The following is a 19015-nucleotide window of genomic DNA, read 5'->3' on the forward strand; positions in this document are numbered from 1 at the left end:
TACAGGCAGGCTTTCCCTTTGGCATGTGTAATGTGAAAACATATTGTCCATTTACACCGTCTTCCATCCCTTGTAGCAATTCTGGTGATTGAGTTTGTTTATGCCATCGTGGGTATTGTCTGGCTCGCTCAGTATTACACATCCTGCAATGATGTCACCGCGAAGAACGTTACTCTGGGTAAGTGGAGCCAAATTCTTTATATAGCCGCCACAGGAGAGCGGGACTGTGTATATCTGTAGCTGACATACTTGCCTATCCAGGGTGTCCCAGTTAGTGTTCTCATAGGGCAGACAGTGAGGTCGGCTTCACCGCATTGCTGATGAGTAATGCTAGGAAACTACGTGCACGGAAAATGGGGTGAAAGCAGAATAAAGTGTGAAATGGTTTTATTTGGAGTGACCTCATTTAAGTGCGAGAAGAGAAAGTTCTTGATGTGTCGTGCTGCAATGATGCAAAGCTGTATGCGAAGGATGCACTGGTGCTCAGCAGCAATTAATTCGTCCCACATCAGTTGTCCTTTTTAACACGGTGTGATTATGCCATTCACAGGTGAAGCATAAACTCTCCTCCAGCTCCCCCCCCCCCCCCCCCCCCCACAAACGTAAAGATCAAGTGGCCTGTGATCTAGTGAGTGAGCGATCGTGCAATTTTGAGGATGCAGCCCATTATAGCAGCATTTAGCCAGTCTCACCTGGGTTCTGGCTGCCATCATGCTGAAAGTATGTCATTAGGCTGGACTCACACGAACGATCCGGATTCAGATTTAAAAAAAAAAATTAAAAATGTTGTTTTTCACTCGCCGTCCGCATGGAATCTGCAGCAAAATAGAGCATGCTGCTATTATTATTTTTTTTTTCTGCATACCATTGAATGCCTGCCATTTGCTGCGGACACCGACCGCCAATTCCGAAATAGATATTCGCCCGTGTGAGACAGGCCTAAGAAACTGTACGAGGGGTAATTCTTTAATAAAGGCCTCAAGGTATTGCTGAATGATGCAGATATAGTTTTCCTTTGATGTTTTCTTAATAAGGAAATGAACTGATTAGCTGTTGCTGAATGTGCATGGCTAGACAATAATGCTTAGCTGTCACTGATTACAACACACCTCAATGGCCCATGGGTTCTGTCTCGCCCAAACATGTTGATTATGCTTATTGAATACTCAATCTCAGCTGAATTTGGACTCGTCAGTCCATATGATGAAGGTTGTAGAATCGGAATCCTCGCCTGCCTTCCATAACTGCCAGTCGCAGTAAATAATGTGACTTTCTGCATTCTCTGGATAAAGTTGTTTCATGACACAGATAAAAATGCACTTTGGATTTTGGAAAACTTGCATGCTGTACCGCTGCTTGAACGCTAGACATGGGATTTTGCTTGGAGAAAGTCAGAACTGCGGCTTCTGCAACTGCATAGCCGCATCATTGCCGTCTTGGGAGGTTTCTGGCACGGTATGGAACAACCTGTTCTGTCACGTTGACTCTTTGGATAACTTGGTTATAAACATCTGTGATATTCTTGGCCGATTCAGGTATTTCTCTTGTACCCTTCTGGTATTTTTTCCACATTCTCCGTAAATTATTAGATCACGTAACTCTGCGTTTGTGTACGGCATTGTTTACTGTTTGTCGTGACAGCAGAGCACCAACCCTGAAAATGGCGATCCCACTAGATGCGTCAGTGGAGTAGTTGTGGATCGATGACCAGGGTTGGAGGAATAAAGTGATTGCATAGATGACATTGAAAAGCACAGACTCGTAGCAAGAAGCAGGCTACTTCCTAAGAGTATGACTGGCATCTTCCCTAGGGAGGTGCTGGTTTAACTAGGCAGCAGGTAACCGAGTTTGAGTTCCAGGAGGGGCAGGAAAGAAGTCCATCATCCAGCAGAGAAAATGATGCTTTTAAACTACATTAAATTTAACAACTCGGCAATGCAATGAAGTCTACCTCGCTATTTGCCCGGTCACAACATTGAGACACCTTGTAGATTATTCTTACCAACCGTTATATTTTTTTTAAGCCCATTCTTGTTTTCTTTCCTCTTATTACTGTGTCTGTATAGGGATGGTGGTGTGTAACTGGGTGGTCATACTCAGTGTCTGCATTACTGTTCTCTGTGTGTTTGATCCAACTGGAAGAACCTTTGTGAAACTACGTGCAACAAAGAGAAGACAAAGGAACTTGCGCACTTATAATTTACGGTAAATAAAGTTTTTGTCCTACTTTTTGAACTGTTTCATAGTTTTTGTTTTTGGGTGTTTTTTTGCTGCAACATCACCCTTTTTATTCGTGCTTGTTTTTAGACACCGTCTGGAGGAAGGACAGGCCAGCAGCTGGACCCGTCGCTTGAAAGTCTTCCTATGCTGTACTCGCACAAAAGACTCTCAGTCTGTGAGTATATACAGATATAATCCAGCAAATAGATATTCGATTAGGAAATGTATTTAATTGTAAAAAAAAAAAATTATAATGGGCTGTTTCCAGGGGGTGTGCAATTACTTTTTTTAAATTAAATCCATTTTTATTGAGCTTTTTTTTTTTTTTTTTTTTTTTTTAACAAATCAACCAAGGTGTGCAGTTACTGAATGATCAGTAGGGATCTGACTGCATAGATGCCCATCTAGCTGTAGAATAATAGTGCAGCAGCCCCATCGCTGATTGCGAGTGAATGGGAGATGGCGCCTTCTAAACCACTCGCTGTGCAGAGAACTACAGCACGTTCCCAGTCACTTTCATGGAGCTATATTACATTTCCCTGCGGGACAGGTGGTCAAGCTGCCGCTGTGTTGGAGAACTGCCAACATGACTTTTTTGTTCTCTGGATCAGTTCGGGTTCAAACTCTCACCCCCTGATCATAATGTTTTAATTTAGTGGTAATATGGAAATATTCTTATAAATCAGGTCAGCAAAGAACATAAGGTATTAAAATATAACTTTTTATTAGATGTATATTAAAAAAGGCATCAGCGCCAATGCCGATGGCATGGGCGGATAAACTCCTTGACACGCTGACGACGCGTATATTAAAATGGCTGGGTTGTTTCAGCACAACAGACTCTGGATGACTGGCATGTGACCCTGTTACACCCTATGCTTGAACACCTACCGCAGGGTAGCTGCTCTGAAAAGGGCAACCCTGATCAGAATCTGCTTCTCAAATAAGGATAGGGCTACTGTAGCCTTGTCAGGAAACCCTTCGTACTACGGTGTAAAAAGAATCATCGTGGGACATACTCACTACATCTATACCACCATACCATAGCTTTTGTTGTAGAATTGGGAATGGATGAGTTCTGACAGCAATTCTGCATCAAAATCCCTGTTTAGACCTGCGGATTCCGACAGTGGAATATTCTACAGTGTCCTGTCTGTGAAGGAGCCCAAAGACAGTTTTGATAAATGAGGCAATGGCTCTGCACTAGTTAGAAGAAAACATTTGTCTATATTCACTAATTGATTTGCAATCTATACTATATTTGTATGGGAAATTATATGTGAAAATGTTTAGCTTTTGTCACTTTTTACATAAAATCTTTAAAAAAAATTTCAACAAATGTATATAAATAAAAATCAATGGAATGATGTCTCACAAGGTACTCAGGACATTCATATCTCCTCTTCTGAATTAGACTAGATCCCTGGCTCACCAAGGTAGTCTCCCAATGATATATACAATAGTTGTATCTGTACCATGTAAGTTCTGCCTTGTCTTTCAGGACGCTTATTCAGAAATTGCCTATTTGTTTGCTGAGTTTTTCCGAGATCTGGATATTGTTCCATCTGACATCATTGCTGGGCTAGTTTTACTGCGCCAAAGGCAAAGAGCAAAGCGTAACGCAGTGCTGGATGAGGTAAGCTTCTTTTGGTCAAAGCGACCTACACTTCTTATCATTTTCACCGACTAAGAATACAAACTCGACCAGGAACATGACTATCAGAGGGTCCATCTGACCACCTGATCAGTACACAAAAGGGATGAGGAGATCAGCGGCTGTGGGAGTACAGGAGATTCCATTGAGGTCTTTGCTGGAATTTCCTGTATAAGGCCGTGTACATGTGCAGACCACTGCAGTAAGTCAGGTCTGACTTTATGCTGCACAATCTCTTCTGTCCTGTTCCTCTAAGTACCATTCCCTACTGGTGGACTGTACAGTGTCCAGGCATATATCATGTAGACATGGGTAAAATCGAATTTAGGGATAGAGATATTAGTAAGCTCAAATGGTTCAAAAATATAAACTTATGTAAACAGCAGCAAATAGGGGCTCTCACCGTCCCTTGGTGTTCTGTATACCTTACTCAAGGCAGGGAGAAAAAATGCATAGCCCGGTTATGGTCTGGATCAAGACCAACAGACATCCAAGTAAAGCATAAAGTCCAGGCCGCATGAGATGTAAAAAGTTTCAATCCTTCTTTTCCTCCATAAACAAGAACCAGCTTGATAAAGACCCATTTGTTTGTTGGGTCGAAACGTCGCTGGTTCTTGTTTATGGAGGAATAAAGGATTGAAACTTTTTCATCTCATGCTGCCTGGACTTTATGCTTTACTCAAATGGTTCAAAAAGTCACTTGTGATTCATCTTGGGGTGACCGTCTATTTTTAATTTCCCTAACTGATCTGCATTTTCCAAAGTGAGGTACCAAGTAGTATGTCTAAAAGGAGATACACATGCCATAATTCCGGTAGTGGTGAAAAATGCTCGTATAAAGGAGCGCCATTGCCGAAAGAACTTTTTGGCCTTTGACTCAGCCTGTGTTTCTATTCTGTTCATGTGAAAGGAGAGTTTGATAGGCTGTACGTAGAGATGAGCGAGCGTACTCGGAAAAGCACTACTCGCTCGAGTAATTTGCTTTATCCGAGTATCGCTGTGCTCGGGTCTGAAGATTCGGGTGCCGCTGCGGCTGACAGGTGAGTCGCAGCGGGGAGCAGGGGAGAGCGGGCGGGAGATCTCTCCGCTCTCCCCTGCAGCTCCCTGCTCCGTGCCGGCACCCGAATCTTCAGGGACGAGCACAGCGATACTCGGATAAAGCAAATTACTCGAGTGAGTAGTGCTTTTCGAGTACGCTCGCTCATCTCTAGCTGTACGGCATCCATTATTGTTGGAATTTGTGGTTTTAGCAAGTATTGTAATCAACGGCATTTGCTCTCCACTTTTTATTAGCAATGACTTTCCTCACTGATCCCACCCTTCAAGTATTTTGTCACACATTTAAGGGTCTTCCAATTCTCGTGTCCATCTCTGAAAGGGGTAACCTTTACCCCCATGGTTTTTCCTGATGTGGAAATATAGGGTCTAGATTAGGAGGGAATTTATGAAGCCATAAATGGGTTAGTAGCCCGCTCCTTGGGTATATCAGTTAACCTATTTTTCAAAATTCCCCAAAGTTGACCGTATAGAAGAAGGTGAGACGGAGGGATATCATAGAGCGCCTGAGTTCTGTAAAGACATGTACCTAATTTTCAGGTCTGTCTATATTTAATGCAAAGACCTTCTGTAAAATCTGAAAATCTGTAGAAATTAAACTTTTTATGATACAGAAGTAAAAATATCAACTTTTAAAGGGATCGTACGAGATTACAAGTTATCACCTATCCACAGCATAACTGATAACTTGCTGATTGGTAGGGATCTCACCACTGAGACCTCCGCCGTTCTCAAGAATGGGGGTCTCGTGTCCCCTTCTGCTTGTTCGTTTCTCCCCTGCAGTGACATTAAAATGAATGGCTCGCCGGACGAGCATGCACGCTCAGCGCTGCATTCATTTCAGTAGGGCTGACAAAAGTACCAAAGTGTTTGCCACTCGGCTATCTCCACAGTCCCATTAAAAGTGAGTGGAGTTTTGGTGCGCTTGCATAACCAGCACTCCATTCGGTCTCCTCATTGTGGGGTAAAGGGGTTCAGTAACCCTGTAGTGAGGACGACGGGAGACACTAAACCCTCGTTCTCCGAATCAGTGGGGGGTCTCCGTGGTAGACCACCAACAATCAGCAAGTTAGCACCTATCCTGTGCGTAGGTGGATAACTTGTAATCTCGGTACAACCTTTTAATACACAGACACCCCATTTGCTAGATGTGCGTTTTGAACCCCTTCCAGTAAGTTGCCACACTTGTAGTTAGGCCTCTATTGTCTCTATAAATGTTATAAGATGACAAGAAAAACAACTACGGTAGTTCTCTCCGTTACAGGAAAAGAATATTTTGGCGTACGACAAATTACAAAATGTTCTATCAGTAATTTGACAGTAATGTAGAGGGAATAAGTTATTTAATGTTGTAAAACAAAATCTGAGCTAACTTTCCGTATTTCCTCTTGTTTTCAGGCTAATAACGATATATTGGCTTTCTTGTCTGGCATGCCAGTCACCAGAAAAACAAAATATCTGGACCTAAAAAATACTGTGAGTATTGCCGCGTCTACACCTCCGCACTGTTAGTTCCTGTCCTCCGTCATTTCACCATTCATTTCCTGTCTTTCTCACTACAGCAAGAGATGCAGCGGTACAAGGAGGTCTGTTATTACATGCTGTTTGCCCTGGCGGCATATGGCTGGCCCATGTACCTCATCCGGAAACCAACTTGTGGCATCTGCCGATTGGCGGGCGCTTGCTCGTGAGTTCTCACTAGTAGCTTTCCCACTTCTTATTTGACTTTGTCTATTCTATGAATAAACTCAGGCCTCATGTACGCAGTACGCGCATTTTGGACCGTTATACACTGCACCAATAGATCCGAATCGGAGCCACTTAATTATACGTGGGATTCCGTTTGATAAATTAAGATTTCCACCCCGGTCCAGTTTATAGAATCTAATGGGGCATGGCCTCACTGAAATGCAGTAACTTCACATTCGGGATCCTTGTGACACTGGTCTGAAATGCGCTCATGTACATGAGGTTCAGTCTGTTTGTGCATTGCATATATATTGCTGTACGTTTTTTTTGCAACTTGGCCTCTTCTATCTAACGTGTACCCCCTGTTTTTTTGTCTTTCTATTCTCGGCTTGCCATCTGTAGCAGCTGCTGTTGTCTCTGCTCTTCTCGTCCGCGCTTTGCCCCTGGAGTTACCATCGAGGAGGATAACTGCTGCGGTTGTAATGCAATTGCAATAAAACGTCATTTCCTGGATGAGAACATGAACATGGTGGACATTGTGTACACGTCATGTCATGATGCGGTTAGTCATTTGGTTTTCCTGCGCAGCTTCACACTGCTTTCTTCAGTCGCTTTTGTACTTAATGTTCAATAGAACTCATCGATGAAAGCTAGAGCAAAAAGATGGAGCAGCCAGTCATGCCCAACCCTACCACATGACTGATGCTAAGGTTCCATTCTTTACATAGTTTTCCCTTATTTTCTCCTCCTTCTCTGACGAGGTTCTTTCGCACAGGTGTTAAGTCACCACATCGGCTTCTGAAGAGCCATCAGAGTTGGCATAACCGTTAGCGTTATCTTTAGAGATGAGCGAGCATACTCGGAAAAGCACTACTCGCTCAAGTAATTTGCTTTATCCGAGTATCGCTGTGCTCATCCCTGAAGATTCGGGTGCCGGCACGGAGCGGGGAGCTGCAGGGGAGAGCGAGGAGGAACGGAGGTAAGATCTTTCTCTCCCTCTCTCCCGCCCGCTCTCCCCTGCTCCCCGCTGCGACTCACCTGTCAGCTGCAGCGGCACCCGAATCTTCAGGGACAAGCACAGCGATACTCGGATAAAGCACATTACTCGAGCGAGTAGTGCTTTTCCGAGTACGCTCGCTCATCTCTAATCTTTACGTAAAAACGGTCACAATTGTCACCAGAGAATTGCGGTAAGTAACCAGCCGGCCATGCAGATATCTGCTAAAGAGCAGCTCTGATTGTAAAGGCGCATGAAGGGATCAGCTAGAAATGTCCTTTTAAATTATATAAAGTTTATATAGCTATATAGTGGATTATTTTATAGTCCGATAGCAATCTAAGATAAAAGAAGCCTACAGGCTTTTTCTTGCCCCACACTTTGACCCCTTTGCAGGACCTTTGGATGATTTTGGTGTCATTAAATTCATTAGAGCCTCACCACCACTGTAAAATCGTAAAATTTGAGTTTGATTCAATGAGGCGTCGGGCCAGCTCAAAGTTGCAATGTGAAGTCTAGCGGCGCCGTTGCTTCAGCCACTAGGGAGAGCGAAGCGTTGCTAAGCGAGCGCGACAACCTTCACTGTTCCCATTTAAAACATGTGGAAACCCCTGGATGCGAGGCATTTTCACATGGAAGCAGCCTCACATTCCTGAAGGGCTGAAGGATTTCCCCGACACGGCTTTCTCAAGCACAGCCAGGGGATCGAGATGTTCTCCCATTGTTTTCAATAGAGAGAGAGAGTGAGAGAGACACGCAGCTCTGCTGCACTCGGGTATAGAGACACGCAGCTCTGCTGCACGCGGCCTCTCTCTGTAGTAGATCTAATCTGTAGAGTATACCAGAGATAGAAGATATTACCGCAGGATACACCGAATATACTGGGGACTCCACAGTTACATATACTAGACTAAGCGCTGTAATGTACAGACATGTAGTATACACTAATTGACTGTTGCCATGTCCCCAAAACGTAGAAGACCATACAGTGGACGGTGAACAGTTCAAGCCGAATCCTCGGCTCGACAGTTCTTAAAACATTTACAACCATCGTTCCAAACATTTTATGTTCGTGTAGTAAATATCGCATCAATCTAGTTTTATAAACCTAGTTTTCATTGCATTAGTTATATTGTAGATGTGCGGCCAGGTTATACTCTACATGTCAAGCCCACGGTTCTGGTGTGGTAAACAATGTGAGATAACGTCCAACTGGAGGAAATGATAAGTTTTAATGTGCTCATTGGGTATTTACGCCATTAACAGTAATCGCCTATCCACGAGAGATGAGTGGGGTTCCAACTGCTAGAAGCCCCAACAATCAATAGATTCGTACATTGCAGGATGCCAAGCAAGCAACCTGTCACTCCGTACAACTCTAAAGGCCTGTTTAGACACAACGATTAGCGCTCAAAAGACTGCTTTTGAGCAACTTTTGGGCGATAATCGTGTTATACAGCCGGGCGCTCCGAACGGAGGATGCAGAAGACAAGCAGGGTGTCCCCGCTTGTCTTCTGCATCCAGCTGGTCCCCTGTATTGTGAAACTAGTCTTAGTTTTTGGTTTTTGGTTATCTATATTTTTATGTGATGTCTTTTTGCATTTTATAAGCTATTTTCCTTCTACAGGTTTATGAAACGCCATTCTTTGTGGCTGTCGATCATGAGAAGAAGAAAGTAGTGATTAGTATACGTGGCACACTCTCTCCAAAGGTAGAGGAATACAGACATGATTTATTGTCCGTCTTAGGAGCAATTAATTTTTCTAATGTAAAACACGCCAAACCTCTCACTATCCTATTCCCAGGATGCCTTGACAGACCTCACGGGAGATGCTGAGCGCCTGCCAGTAGAGGGACACCACGGGACATGGTTAGGGCACAAGGTATGGCTCTCTTTCTTTTCTTTTTTCCATTGGTTTTTCATTTTGGCTAATAGAAGGTGATCCAAGGTGTAGAGGTCAGAAACGCTGGCTTATTTGTATCGCGTGCGTGTGTGCGTGCGTGCGTGCGTGCGTGCGTGTGTGTGTGTGTGCGGGTTTGTGGTTTTGTTTTTTTTTTTTAAATCTTCATTTGCCCTTTATTGAAATGTACATTTATCCACATTATTGCAAAGGAAAGGGAATTTGAGTGGTTGCTATGGTCAGACCCTTCGCTGTATGTTTTCTTAAATGTGTGTTGTAAGTTTAGGGACACTCCTTTCTTTTAACCTCATAGGTCCCTTTTACATGGGATGTCCCGTAGGGCGCAGATGCCCGACAGGTTGTCACTGCGATGATCTTTGCACAGAAACGAGCATCGCTCAGTGAGTGGAAGCTGAGCAGGACGGGAATTGTTCCTTCCCAACAACCTCCCTTCACAATAAACAGGCAGTTGTTCAAAATTGAACGACTGCCTGTTTTACATGGCTCAATCCGTCATTAAGTTTTCTTCATGCTCCGATTATCGTTAAGTGTAAGCGCATGTTCCGGCTGAACGAGAATTCGCTGCATTTCTGCTCGCCATTCAGTTGGAGCATGTATTTACACCGAAAGATAATCCTTCAGATTCCCACTGGGAATGATTAATCGGCCCCTGTAAAAGCGCCCAGTCTTACAACATCTGTATTAGTGGTGATTGTGACATCATGAACAGCGTTGTGCAAGGAGCCATGGACCTTTGCAATGAGATGAGTGACACATCCACTCTACCCCTCTAGTAATGTCCTCCTTTATAACTGAGAAGCTGTGATGCCATGCTGGTGTCTTGCTGTTTGCAGGGAATGGTTCTTTCTGCTGAGTATATTAAGAAGAAGTTGGAGCAAGAAATGGTGCTCTCTCAGGCATTCGGCAGAGATTTGGTAAGATACACAGACTACATGTAAGATTGTAATGATTGTGGAAGGTATCCCCGTTGTGTCTTTCCTCCGTTCTGTGTTCCACTGAGTAATCTGCCGGTTCTCTGGGGAAAAAAGGGAAAATGTCAGTATAAGACTTTATTCACATCATACTTGTTGTCCTTGTTTAATGTATGTGCTGGGAATACCTTCTAATGTATGTGGTAAATGGAGGCTGTGACGGATGCCTTACAGTGGCATCTATAGGCTAGAAAGGTATCCATCTAACGATACAATGTCAGCTTGTCAAAAAGTTTTCAGGATGTATCCATTAAACAGATGCCATTCTAGCTTATGGGTGACAGATGCCACTGTTCATCCATCATGCACAGGCCATAATGGTGTCTGATTTCATGAATATGTTGTGCAAAGCCATTAAACAAAGACCAGAATGTATATGTAACCCTTTAAGGACATGGCTAGTTTTAGACTTAAGGACACAGTCATTTTTGGGGGGGGGAAGGAGGGGGGGGGGGGTGTCATAGCCATAACTTCTATTCGTCTGTGAACATAGCTGTATAGGGATTTTTCTTTGTGTGGCAGACTGTAATTTTTGTCTCACATTTTTTATAGCTTTTTGGCAAGGCAAAATGAACAAAACCCAAAAAAAACATTTTTTTTTTTTGCTATGGGATTAAAAGTGTGTATAATTTACTGTACGGGTCTTTACAAATATGGCAATACCAAGCCTGTATAAATGTGTGTTTTTTGTGTTTTCTTTTTGTTTGTTTGTTTTTACATTCCCCCTTTGTCTATAACGAAAGAAAAGAAAAGTGCACACGGCCGTGACGAGCTCCCGTCACGGCGCCCCCCAGAGACCCCCAAACTTACCTGCGGATCCGGCGTCCTCGCTCCCGCATGACGCTTCGGCGTGACGCGCAGCAGCATAATGTGACATGCCGGCCACGTCACATGACACGCCCACCACGTCATATGAGGCGGCGGCAGTGGTAGGCGGAGAGGCGATTTCACGCTATCTTCCGCTGTGCTACAGCGAAAGATAGCGTGAACGGACGGCTTTCATTGACTGCAATGGAAGCCGTCCGCGCGTACACCCGCGGCAAATAGAGCATGCCGCGGGTGAGGACGGGTGATTTCACGGTGCGGAATTCCGCACCATGAGCTCTGAGCTATTAGGTTCAATAGAACCTAATAGCTGCGGGCAACGCAGTGGATTTACGCCGCAAATTACGTGGCGGAAATCCGTCCGTGTGCAGCCGGCCTAAAGGGTTTTTTTTTGTTGTTGTGCGTTTTTTTGTTTTTTTATACATCTCCCTGCAGGTAACTTGCAATATCAAGGTTTCTCATATGATACTCTACAATACTTCTGTATTGCAGTGTATTATCACTTATCAAGCAATCAGACCCATCAGTCCTACGTTAAGTTGTGGAGGAAGGTTGATGACCTCACAGAGGGAGTGCCTTCCGGCTGTGAACCTCTTGCATGTTGCAATCAACATTGCTTGTGGCATGTAATAAGGCACTAACGGCGAGAATGGGTGTTTTCACTGATCTTTGCTGTTATAGTGGGAGCCCAGTTGTCGGTCACAGTCGGCACCTGATACAGATGGTGGATGCTCGGCTACTGAGCCCCTGCTATCCATATGCTGTAGCTGTACAGCATTTCCCCTCAACCCGTTGCTCACCAAGACGTACGTGTGTGTGTATAATATACGTATACTATATATATATATATATATATATATATATATATATATATATATATATATATATATATATATATATATATATATATATATATTAGTGTGTGTGACGGCATCCATCACAGTCATTCGTTAACCCCTTTCCGCCCCATGACATATATGATAAATATATAGGGGTTAACAAATACCTGTGATGGATGCCAAATGATGGAATCTGTCACACACAGGCTTTTATGTTAAAAAGTATACTGTGCTATATACTCTCCTTACTGGATACGGTTGATTGGAATAGCGTAGTCTGCTACACTGTTCCATATGTTTGGGTTTTTTGGGGGGTATATATGGATGCTCCTTCTGCCTCCATCCGTCTAATGCAGCCCTATAGATATTTCTATTCCTTTGTGTATCTCCCGGCTTCTCTTTTGTTCTGCTTTACTCCAAAAATCTCCTTTTAAGATCGATGAACTCCATACAAAACCAGCTGCAGTTTGTACAAAATGGGTCATCTTCAGAGAAGTCCGAGCTCCATTTCTTAAGTGACTATCAATTATGTAATGAACTGTGTGATATTATATGATCAGTTGACCTGAATGACCCTCTTTTTTTTTTTTTTCACTGTGGATTGTATTTTCAAGCTGCTGTATAAGGTTCTAACCTTTCATAGATTCAGCCACAGCTTCGTTTATCACATGGACTGCCTCTTGTGTTCCCAGGGACGTGGAACCAAACATTATGGCCTAATTGTGGTGGGCCACTCGCTGGGAGCTGGCACTGCTGCTATTCTTTCCTTCCTTCTCCGTCCACAGTACCCTTCCCTAAAGTGTTTTGCTTACTCTCCACCAGGGGGCCTCCTAAGGTATATATTCTACAAATGTTCTCTTCTGCAGGATTGCCATCTATAAGCTTCAATTAATAACATGTTGTTTTTTTTTTTTTTTAGTGAGGACGCTATGGAGTATTCCAAGGAGTTTGTTACATCAGTAGTGCTTGGGAAAGACTTAGTACCCAGGTAATTTTGAATTTAAGGGGTTGTCCAAGTTGTGTTTCTTAATACAAAAAAGTGCCCCATGCATTAACATTACAAACTCTCCTCTCCCAACTCTGTGTGTCCTGTGCTGCCACTCCGGGTCTCCTCAGAGACATCCTGTTTAAAGCTGCAGCAGCCTATTTATGGAACGTCACAGGCTGCTGTAGCCAATACACAGCTCAAGGTTGGATTGCTGTGCTTTGTGATTGGCTGCAGAAGCCTGTGACGTCCCTTACACAGGCTGACTGCAGCCTGTAAACAAAGAGCATGGAGGACCGAGCAGTGGGGCGGGAGATGCGGGGGGCCAAGAGAGGTGAACATAAGGCCGTTTTGTTACTATTACAAAAACAACCCATAGTTGTTTGCCATAGTGTAACCTTCATACTCGAGCGCATATTGATCTTTGCTTTTCTTAGGATTGGTTTGTCTCAACTTGAAGGATTCCGCAGGCATCTCCTGGATGTTCTTCAGAGGAGTAATAAGCCAAAGGTGGGAAGATTTCTGTGCTATAGAGTTTTCTTAGCTGCAGTTGTTTGGGTTTTATTCCAATTCTCTCTTTAAATGTATCCTTTGACTTGTTTCCTAGTGGCGGATTATTTTAGGGGGTACTAAGTGTATACCTAAATCAGAACTTCCTGATGAATCTGAGGGGATAACTGTGCCCAGTAACCGTCTCTGGACTCACCCCAGTGATCTAACCATAGCACTGTCAGCCAGCACCCCGCTCTACCCTCCTGGACGAATCATTCATGTTGTGCACAATCATCCGGCAGAGCAGTGCTGGTGAGTGTCAGTGTTGTATACATCTACTGTAACTATGTAGAGCTGATGACTTGGGACCATTCACGTGTATTTCATCATAACCTCTGTTCATAGTTTCTGGGATCAAGAGGAACCTACATACTTTGCCATTTGGGGAGACAACAAAGCATTTGAAGAAGTAATAATCTCTCCTGCCATGCTGCATGAACACCTTCCGCATGTGGTTATGGAAGGGCTGAACAAGGTGAGGGTCATTTTGCTTTATGGCCTTACAGTACTGCGCCTACATTTTTGGCAGTTGTGGGAAAACTTCTGCAAAGTAAGAATGCTTTAAAAAATAAAGGTAGTGATAGTTTTTGGACAAGTAATAATATACAAAGGGAATGATCAAAAGAGAAATGTAAGGGACCTTTCAAACAACTGAAAGATATAGCAATCTATTTGCATAAAGTGTTAATGGCCATTAACACTTTATCATCTTCATTTGTATGTAAAAGGGCCTGCAGGAGTTTTTTTTTTTTTTACAGAGCCCAGCCTGTGTTTAAGCACACACCCAGCCATGCAAACAGCTGCCAGCACATTCCTTTGTTCTCTCATGGCTGCCAGCAGATTGCATTGTTCTCTCCTGGCTAGTGTAAACATGCCATGGGGAGAACAGTGTGCAGTCTATTGAAAGATAAACGTGTTTGCTTTTATCTTTCAGTGGCTGCACAATGGCTTTTTAAGTTAACCTTAAAATCATCGTTCAAACAAACTGTGTGATGCCCGCATTTACGTGTAATGATTATCGCTCATTTTCGGACGTTTGAGCGAGTTGTGTGTAAAAGGGCCTTCAATCAAATCAATATTGGGCTAATTTCACACAGGCAAGCGTAACATTGGGCCATGAAACTCAGCCCGCTATCACACTCAAGAATGTGCCAATTCCCCCCCCCCCACCCCACCCCACCGCCTGCGGATGCGAGGTGTTTTTGTGTCAAAAAACGCGTCACTTCAGGTAAGTAGTGATCCTCTGACACGTGGAGGCAAGTATTTCCCATTGTTGTCAATGGAAACCGTCACATCGCACTCGCATGCACCTTGCACGCTGTGCGATACTTTTTACCGGCTTCATTGAAAGTAATGGGCGATATGTTCCAAGGGAACACCCAAAGATAGGACCTGCCGCGATTTTTTTCCAACACCACAATACAGTAAAAAATTGCTCATGTATATGATCCCTTCAAAAAATGGGGTTCATACTGATGCAAGATTTGTACATCTTGTGACGCACAAACCTTGCGTGATTTCCTCGGCCGTGTGAAAGCGCCCTGAGGTGTGATCACACTTTGTCTTCAATACAGCATTAGTTCTTCTAGGTACACTTGCACATGGTCTTTAAAGGAACTCGGCAGGGAGGTTATTCCAAACATCTTGGAGAACTAAGCACCGATCTTCTGGGGATGACAGTTTGCTCAAATCCTTCTGTCTCTTGATGTAATCCCACACAGACTCAGTGTTGTTGAGATCAGGGCTCTGTGGGGGCCATATCCTCACTTCCAGGACTCCTTGTTCTTTATACTGTAGTTAATTCTTGATGACATTGGTTCCAAATTTATTCTGTAGTAATGACCCCAAACATAAAGCCAATCAGACTACTTCTATTTTTGCAAAGGTTTTTACTTTGCAGCACTTTTTCTACACGTCTAAAACTTTTGCACAATCTGAGATTTCTTAAAAAAAAAAAAATTGGGAAAACTAATAGAGATGAGCGAACGTACTCGGATAAGCACTACTCGTCCGAGTAATGTGCTTTATCCGAGTACCTCTCTGCTCGTCCTGAAAGATTCGGGACGCGCTGCGGAGCGGGGAGCTGCAGGGGAGAGCGGGGAGGAACGGAGGGGAGATCTTTCTCTCCCGCCCGCTCTGCCCCGCTCCCCGCTGCGACTCACCTGTCAGCAGTGGAGCGCCCCGAATCTTTCAGGACGAGCGGCGAGATACTCGGATAAAGCACATTACTCGGACGAGTAGTGCCTATCCGAGTACGTTCGCTCATCTCTAAAAACTAACTAAAACATTTGGGTTTAAAGGCATTGTCCATGATTGCAAAAGGGGTCTTTTTTCCCCCTTCCACCCGTATTGCATTTTGGCTCAATTTAATTGACATGCGCTATGATACGAGCCCCCGCTCATGAACAAGAGTGGCTGGGGGGGGGGGGAAAAAAACCCCCTTTTTTTTTCTAGCCCCAGACAGCCCTTTTAACTTGGATGATTATTTACTTTTGGCCTAGTCTACATTTGTAACCGAGGTTCATTAATTTATGTCATGTTCATATCTATGGTAAATATTTCTGTAGTTCAGATCCATTATAAGCGCACAATAAAAAAATACCAGAAGTGCTGATCAAGAACATGCCTGCCACGAATGGTGCCCACCAAACCCATTCAGTGTAATGGTGCCCATTGTGCTGCTGGTTTGCTGCCCAGCATTTTCCTGGGAACATAGCACAGCACAACGGGCTATTTCGTTCCGAATTCTATTCCAGATATGTATCAGGGGTTCTGCATGTAGCCTCTAAAGCATATGTGAACACGGGTGTAAGTTGTATGTACAATAACTTTTATCCTCTCCTCCAAAATAGGTGTTAGAAAATTATAACAAGGGCAAAACTGCCCTCCTCTCAGCTGCCAAAGTGATGGTGAGTCCAACAGAAGTAGATCTGAACCCAGAACTGATCTTTAATCAGCCGCCACATCTGTCGCCTCCCATTCTGGAGGTGATCCCTGCCATCATGCCTGGCACAAACGCCAACAGGAGGAATAGCAGCACCAAGTAAGTTGGGAATGTGAAGGGCAATTTATGAGAGGAATGTTTGCTGACCTTTTTGGGGTGCCGTGAATTGGGTTATCTTGTGAATGATTAACCCCTTATCTTTTGGGTTGTGGAATTTTCTGCTGATCCATTGAATGTTTTTATGGTGTGATCTTCTATGACTCCATTCTTCATTTCTTTTTTTCTCCCCCCCGATGTAACCCCTTCCCCCATTTCGTTACTCATGTTTCTTGTCCTCATTATTCAGGGTCCTGTCTGGGGTCATTTCTCTTTGTTCATCTGTGTAATGGACACTGTTCTGTCACTTTTTCTTGCATTACCATGGCCTGTTTGTGTCGTGATTAGTAATCTCTCATCTGTGAGTCTTTTTCAATCTTTTATCATATTTACAATTATGATGTCTTTTTATCATCCTGTATCATAGCTGTAAGTAACATCGTGTTGTCATTAGTCCCTAAATTCTGTGAATTGGTAACTCCTGTCACGTGAATTCTTATTGCAAGCAATGGTAAAAATCTGTGAAATTGCTCTTAATGTGAATGTGGGCTTGTGTTTCATAGATTTGGCAGGGGGGGGGGGCACACTAGCTGTGAATGCAAGTTGTGCCCAAGATGCTTGACTCCCATTAACATGTACCTGCATGTCCTATTTCTCGTCGGTGATACGAACAGAAATATGTTGGTGTTATACAAATAAATAGAAAATGCAAGGAGGATTTTTTTTTTTTTTTTTTATGCGCACCTTTGGGCCACGCGAAAACATATCAATGTTCATATCGTCATAGGTATATAATTGGGCCGACTGGTGTCTCTTTGGATCAGCACAGGCAGAACCCAGCCCAAAATATGCTTGCGTGTGGGGAACCTTCCACTGCTTTCGGGGTCCCGGTACTAACGCAGTGGGCCTCATTAATCAAAACTGTCAACCAATCAGAGCTGGGCTTTCATTTTTTACCAGAGGGAATTAAGAAATGAAAGCTGATCTCTGATATGGGCAACAGTCTTAAGTTCTGTTCAGACTTGTGTTCTGAAGAAGTCTCAATTTGAGTAAATCTCAATTTGTACAAAATTTTTTAAACGCCCCCACCCCCCACCCCCCTCAACAGAAGGCTATAGCATGATGTGAACGACTCCAAAGCAACACATCGCTGTTCAGTCTCGGCTTTTGACCTCTGATTTTCTATTAAGGCTACTGATAGGTTGCCTTTAAGGGCCTTAAGACGTTGTCACCTGATCTCTACTCAGCAATGGGTTAAGCCTATATGGGATGTTGTGTAGATAGAAAATAAACTTAAAATACATTTCATTGGAACTTGGTAAGGAATACATCCAGTGGGTATGGGAAAATGCACAGAAGTCCAGGGACCTCAGGAGAAGTTTATTTTTTCCTTCAGCCTTGAGATGCTTATACACATTGGTTTTGGCAGAATCAGCCGATTTAATGTGTATATTGTGTATGCCCAAATCCTGATGTCCGATGTTGGAGAGACGGATGGGGAGGAGGGAGAAGAGTTGGGCATATCGACATACCGACTAGAGATAAGCTACTGCCAGAGGTGTCTGGCAGCAATTTATTATCCTCTCCTGGTTGACCCCAGACCAAACTGAGTGAGCATGTATATGGATTTAGGGAGTGTGGAGGAATGGCAGTCAGATTAGCAAGGGTTTACCTTTATTGGCAGCATTAGAGGTTCTCAACTAAAAGGGCCACAGTGCTAAAATCTACACTGCGGTGACCTGTCATTAGATTGTACAATCCACAATGGGATTGACCAAACTGAACGGCCCACTAAACTTTTCTTTAGAAATAGGACTATTCCCCTTAGGATTTCCCCCTCATTTCTGAGTAATTTGGTTAGTGTTCTGTCAGTTCTGATGTATTTTGATATTGATGTTGAAATAGTCATCACACATATTGATTTTAAAGCAGATTTCTATGACTGATCACATGGCCACACATTCTCAAGAAGAGCAATGCTCTTTGGTTGGCACTCGGTGTCTAATCTATTAATTTTCCAACTACATTCAGTATTATGTTGTGATTCCTCAAATATTAATGGGAATTTATCCAGATGGGGACGAAGGTGATCTGACATGTCAGGAGATTACATTGGTGTCCATTACCCTCAACCACTGCAGATTTTTAGAACTAGGCAGCTGTGATAATCTGAGGATTGCCTGAACCCCCGATGACCATTACTGCAAATCTCTAAAACCACATGCTAAGCAGGGGGTCAATTAATTAATTAAATAACCATTCAGT

At 43.5% G+C, this 19015-nt stretch overlaps 1 protein-coding gene across 4 annotated transcripts in view; it reads left to right on the plus strand.

The window, feature by feature from the left end:
- The window catches only part of DAGLA (diacylglycerol lipase alpha), a 48144-nt gene that overhangs the window by 20029 nt on the left and 9100 nt on the right, over positions 1–19015 (plus strand). For 3 of the 4 annotated variants that reach the window (XM_066583148.1, XM_066583149.1, XM_066583150.1), the window contains exons 4-19: positions 77–178; positions 2067–2205; positions 2308–2395; positions 3722–3856; positions 6329–6406; positions 6493–6617; positions 7022–7181; positions 9244–9327; positions 9422–9499; positions 10372–10452; positions 12866–13008; positions 13093–13161; positions 13596–13668; positions 13766–13962; positions 14056–14185; positions 16563–16753. In XM_066583148.1, the coding sequence (XP_066439245.1) occupies positions 77–178; positions 2067–2205; positions 2308–2395; positions 3722–3856; positions 6329–6406; positions 6493–6617; positions 7022–7181; positions 9244–9327; positions 9422–9499; positions 10372–10452; positions 12866–13008; positions 13093–13161; positions 13596–13668; positions 13766–13962; positions 14056–14185; positions 16563–16753 (1873 nt within the window). Of the gene's footprint in view, positions 1–76; positions 179–1351; positions 1456–2066; positions 2206–2307; positions 2396–3721; positions 3857–6328; positions 6407–6492; positions 6618–7021; positions 7182–9243; positions 9328–9421; positions 9500–10371; positions 10453–12865; positions 13009–13092; positions 13162–13595; positions 13669–13765; positions 13963–14055; positions 14186–16562; positions 16754–19015 lie in introns of those variants that run through there. The other variant, XM_066583151.1, reaches the window with a different exon arrangement.

The sequence above is a fragment of the Eleutherodactylus coqui genome, chromosome 11, assembly GCF_035609145.1.
Source record: "Eleutherodactylus coqui strain aEleCoq1 chromosome 11, aEleCoq1.hap1, whole genome shotgun sequence".
Classification (NCBI taxonomy): domain Eukaryota; kingdom Metazoa; phylum Chordata; class Amphibia; order Anura; family Eleutherodactylidae; genus Eleutherodactylus; species Eleutherodactylus coqui.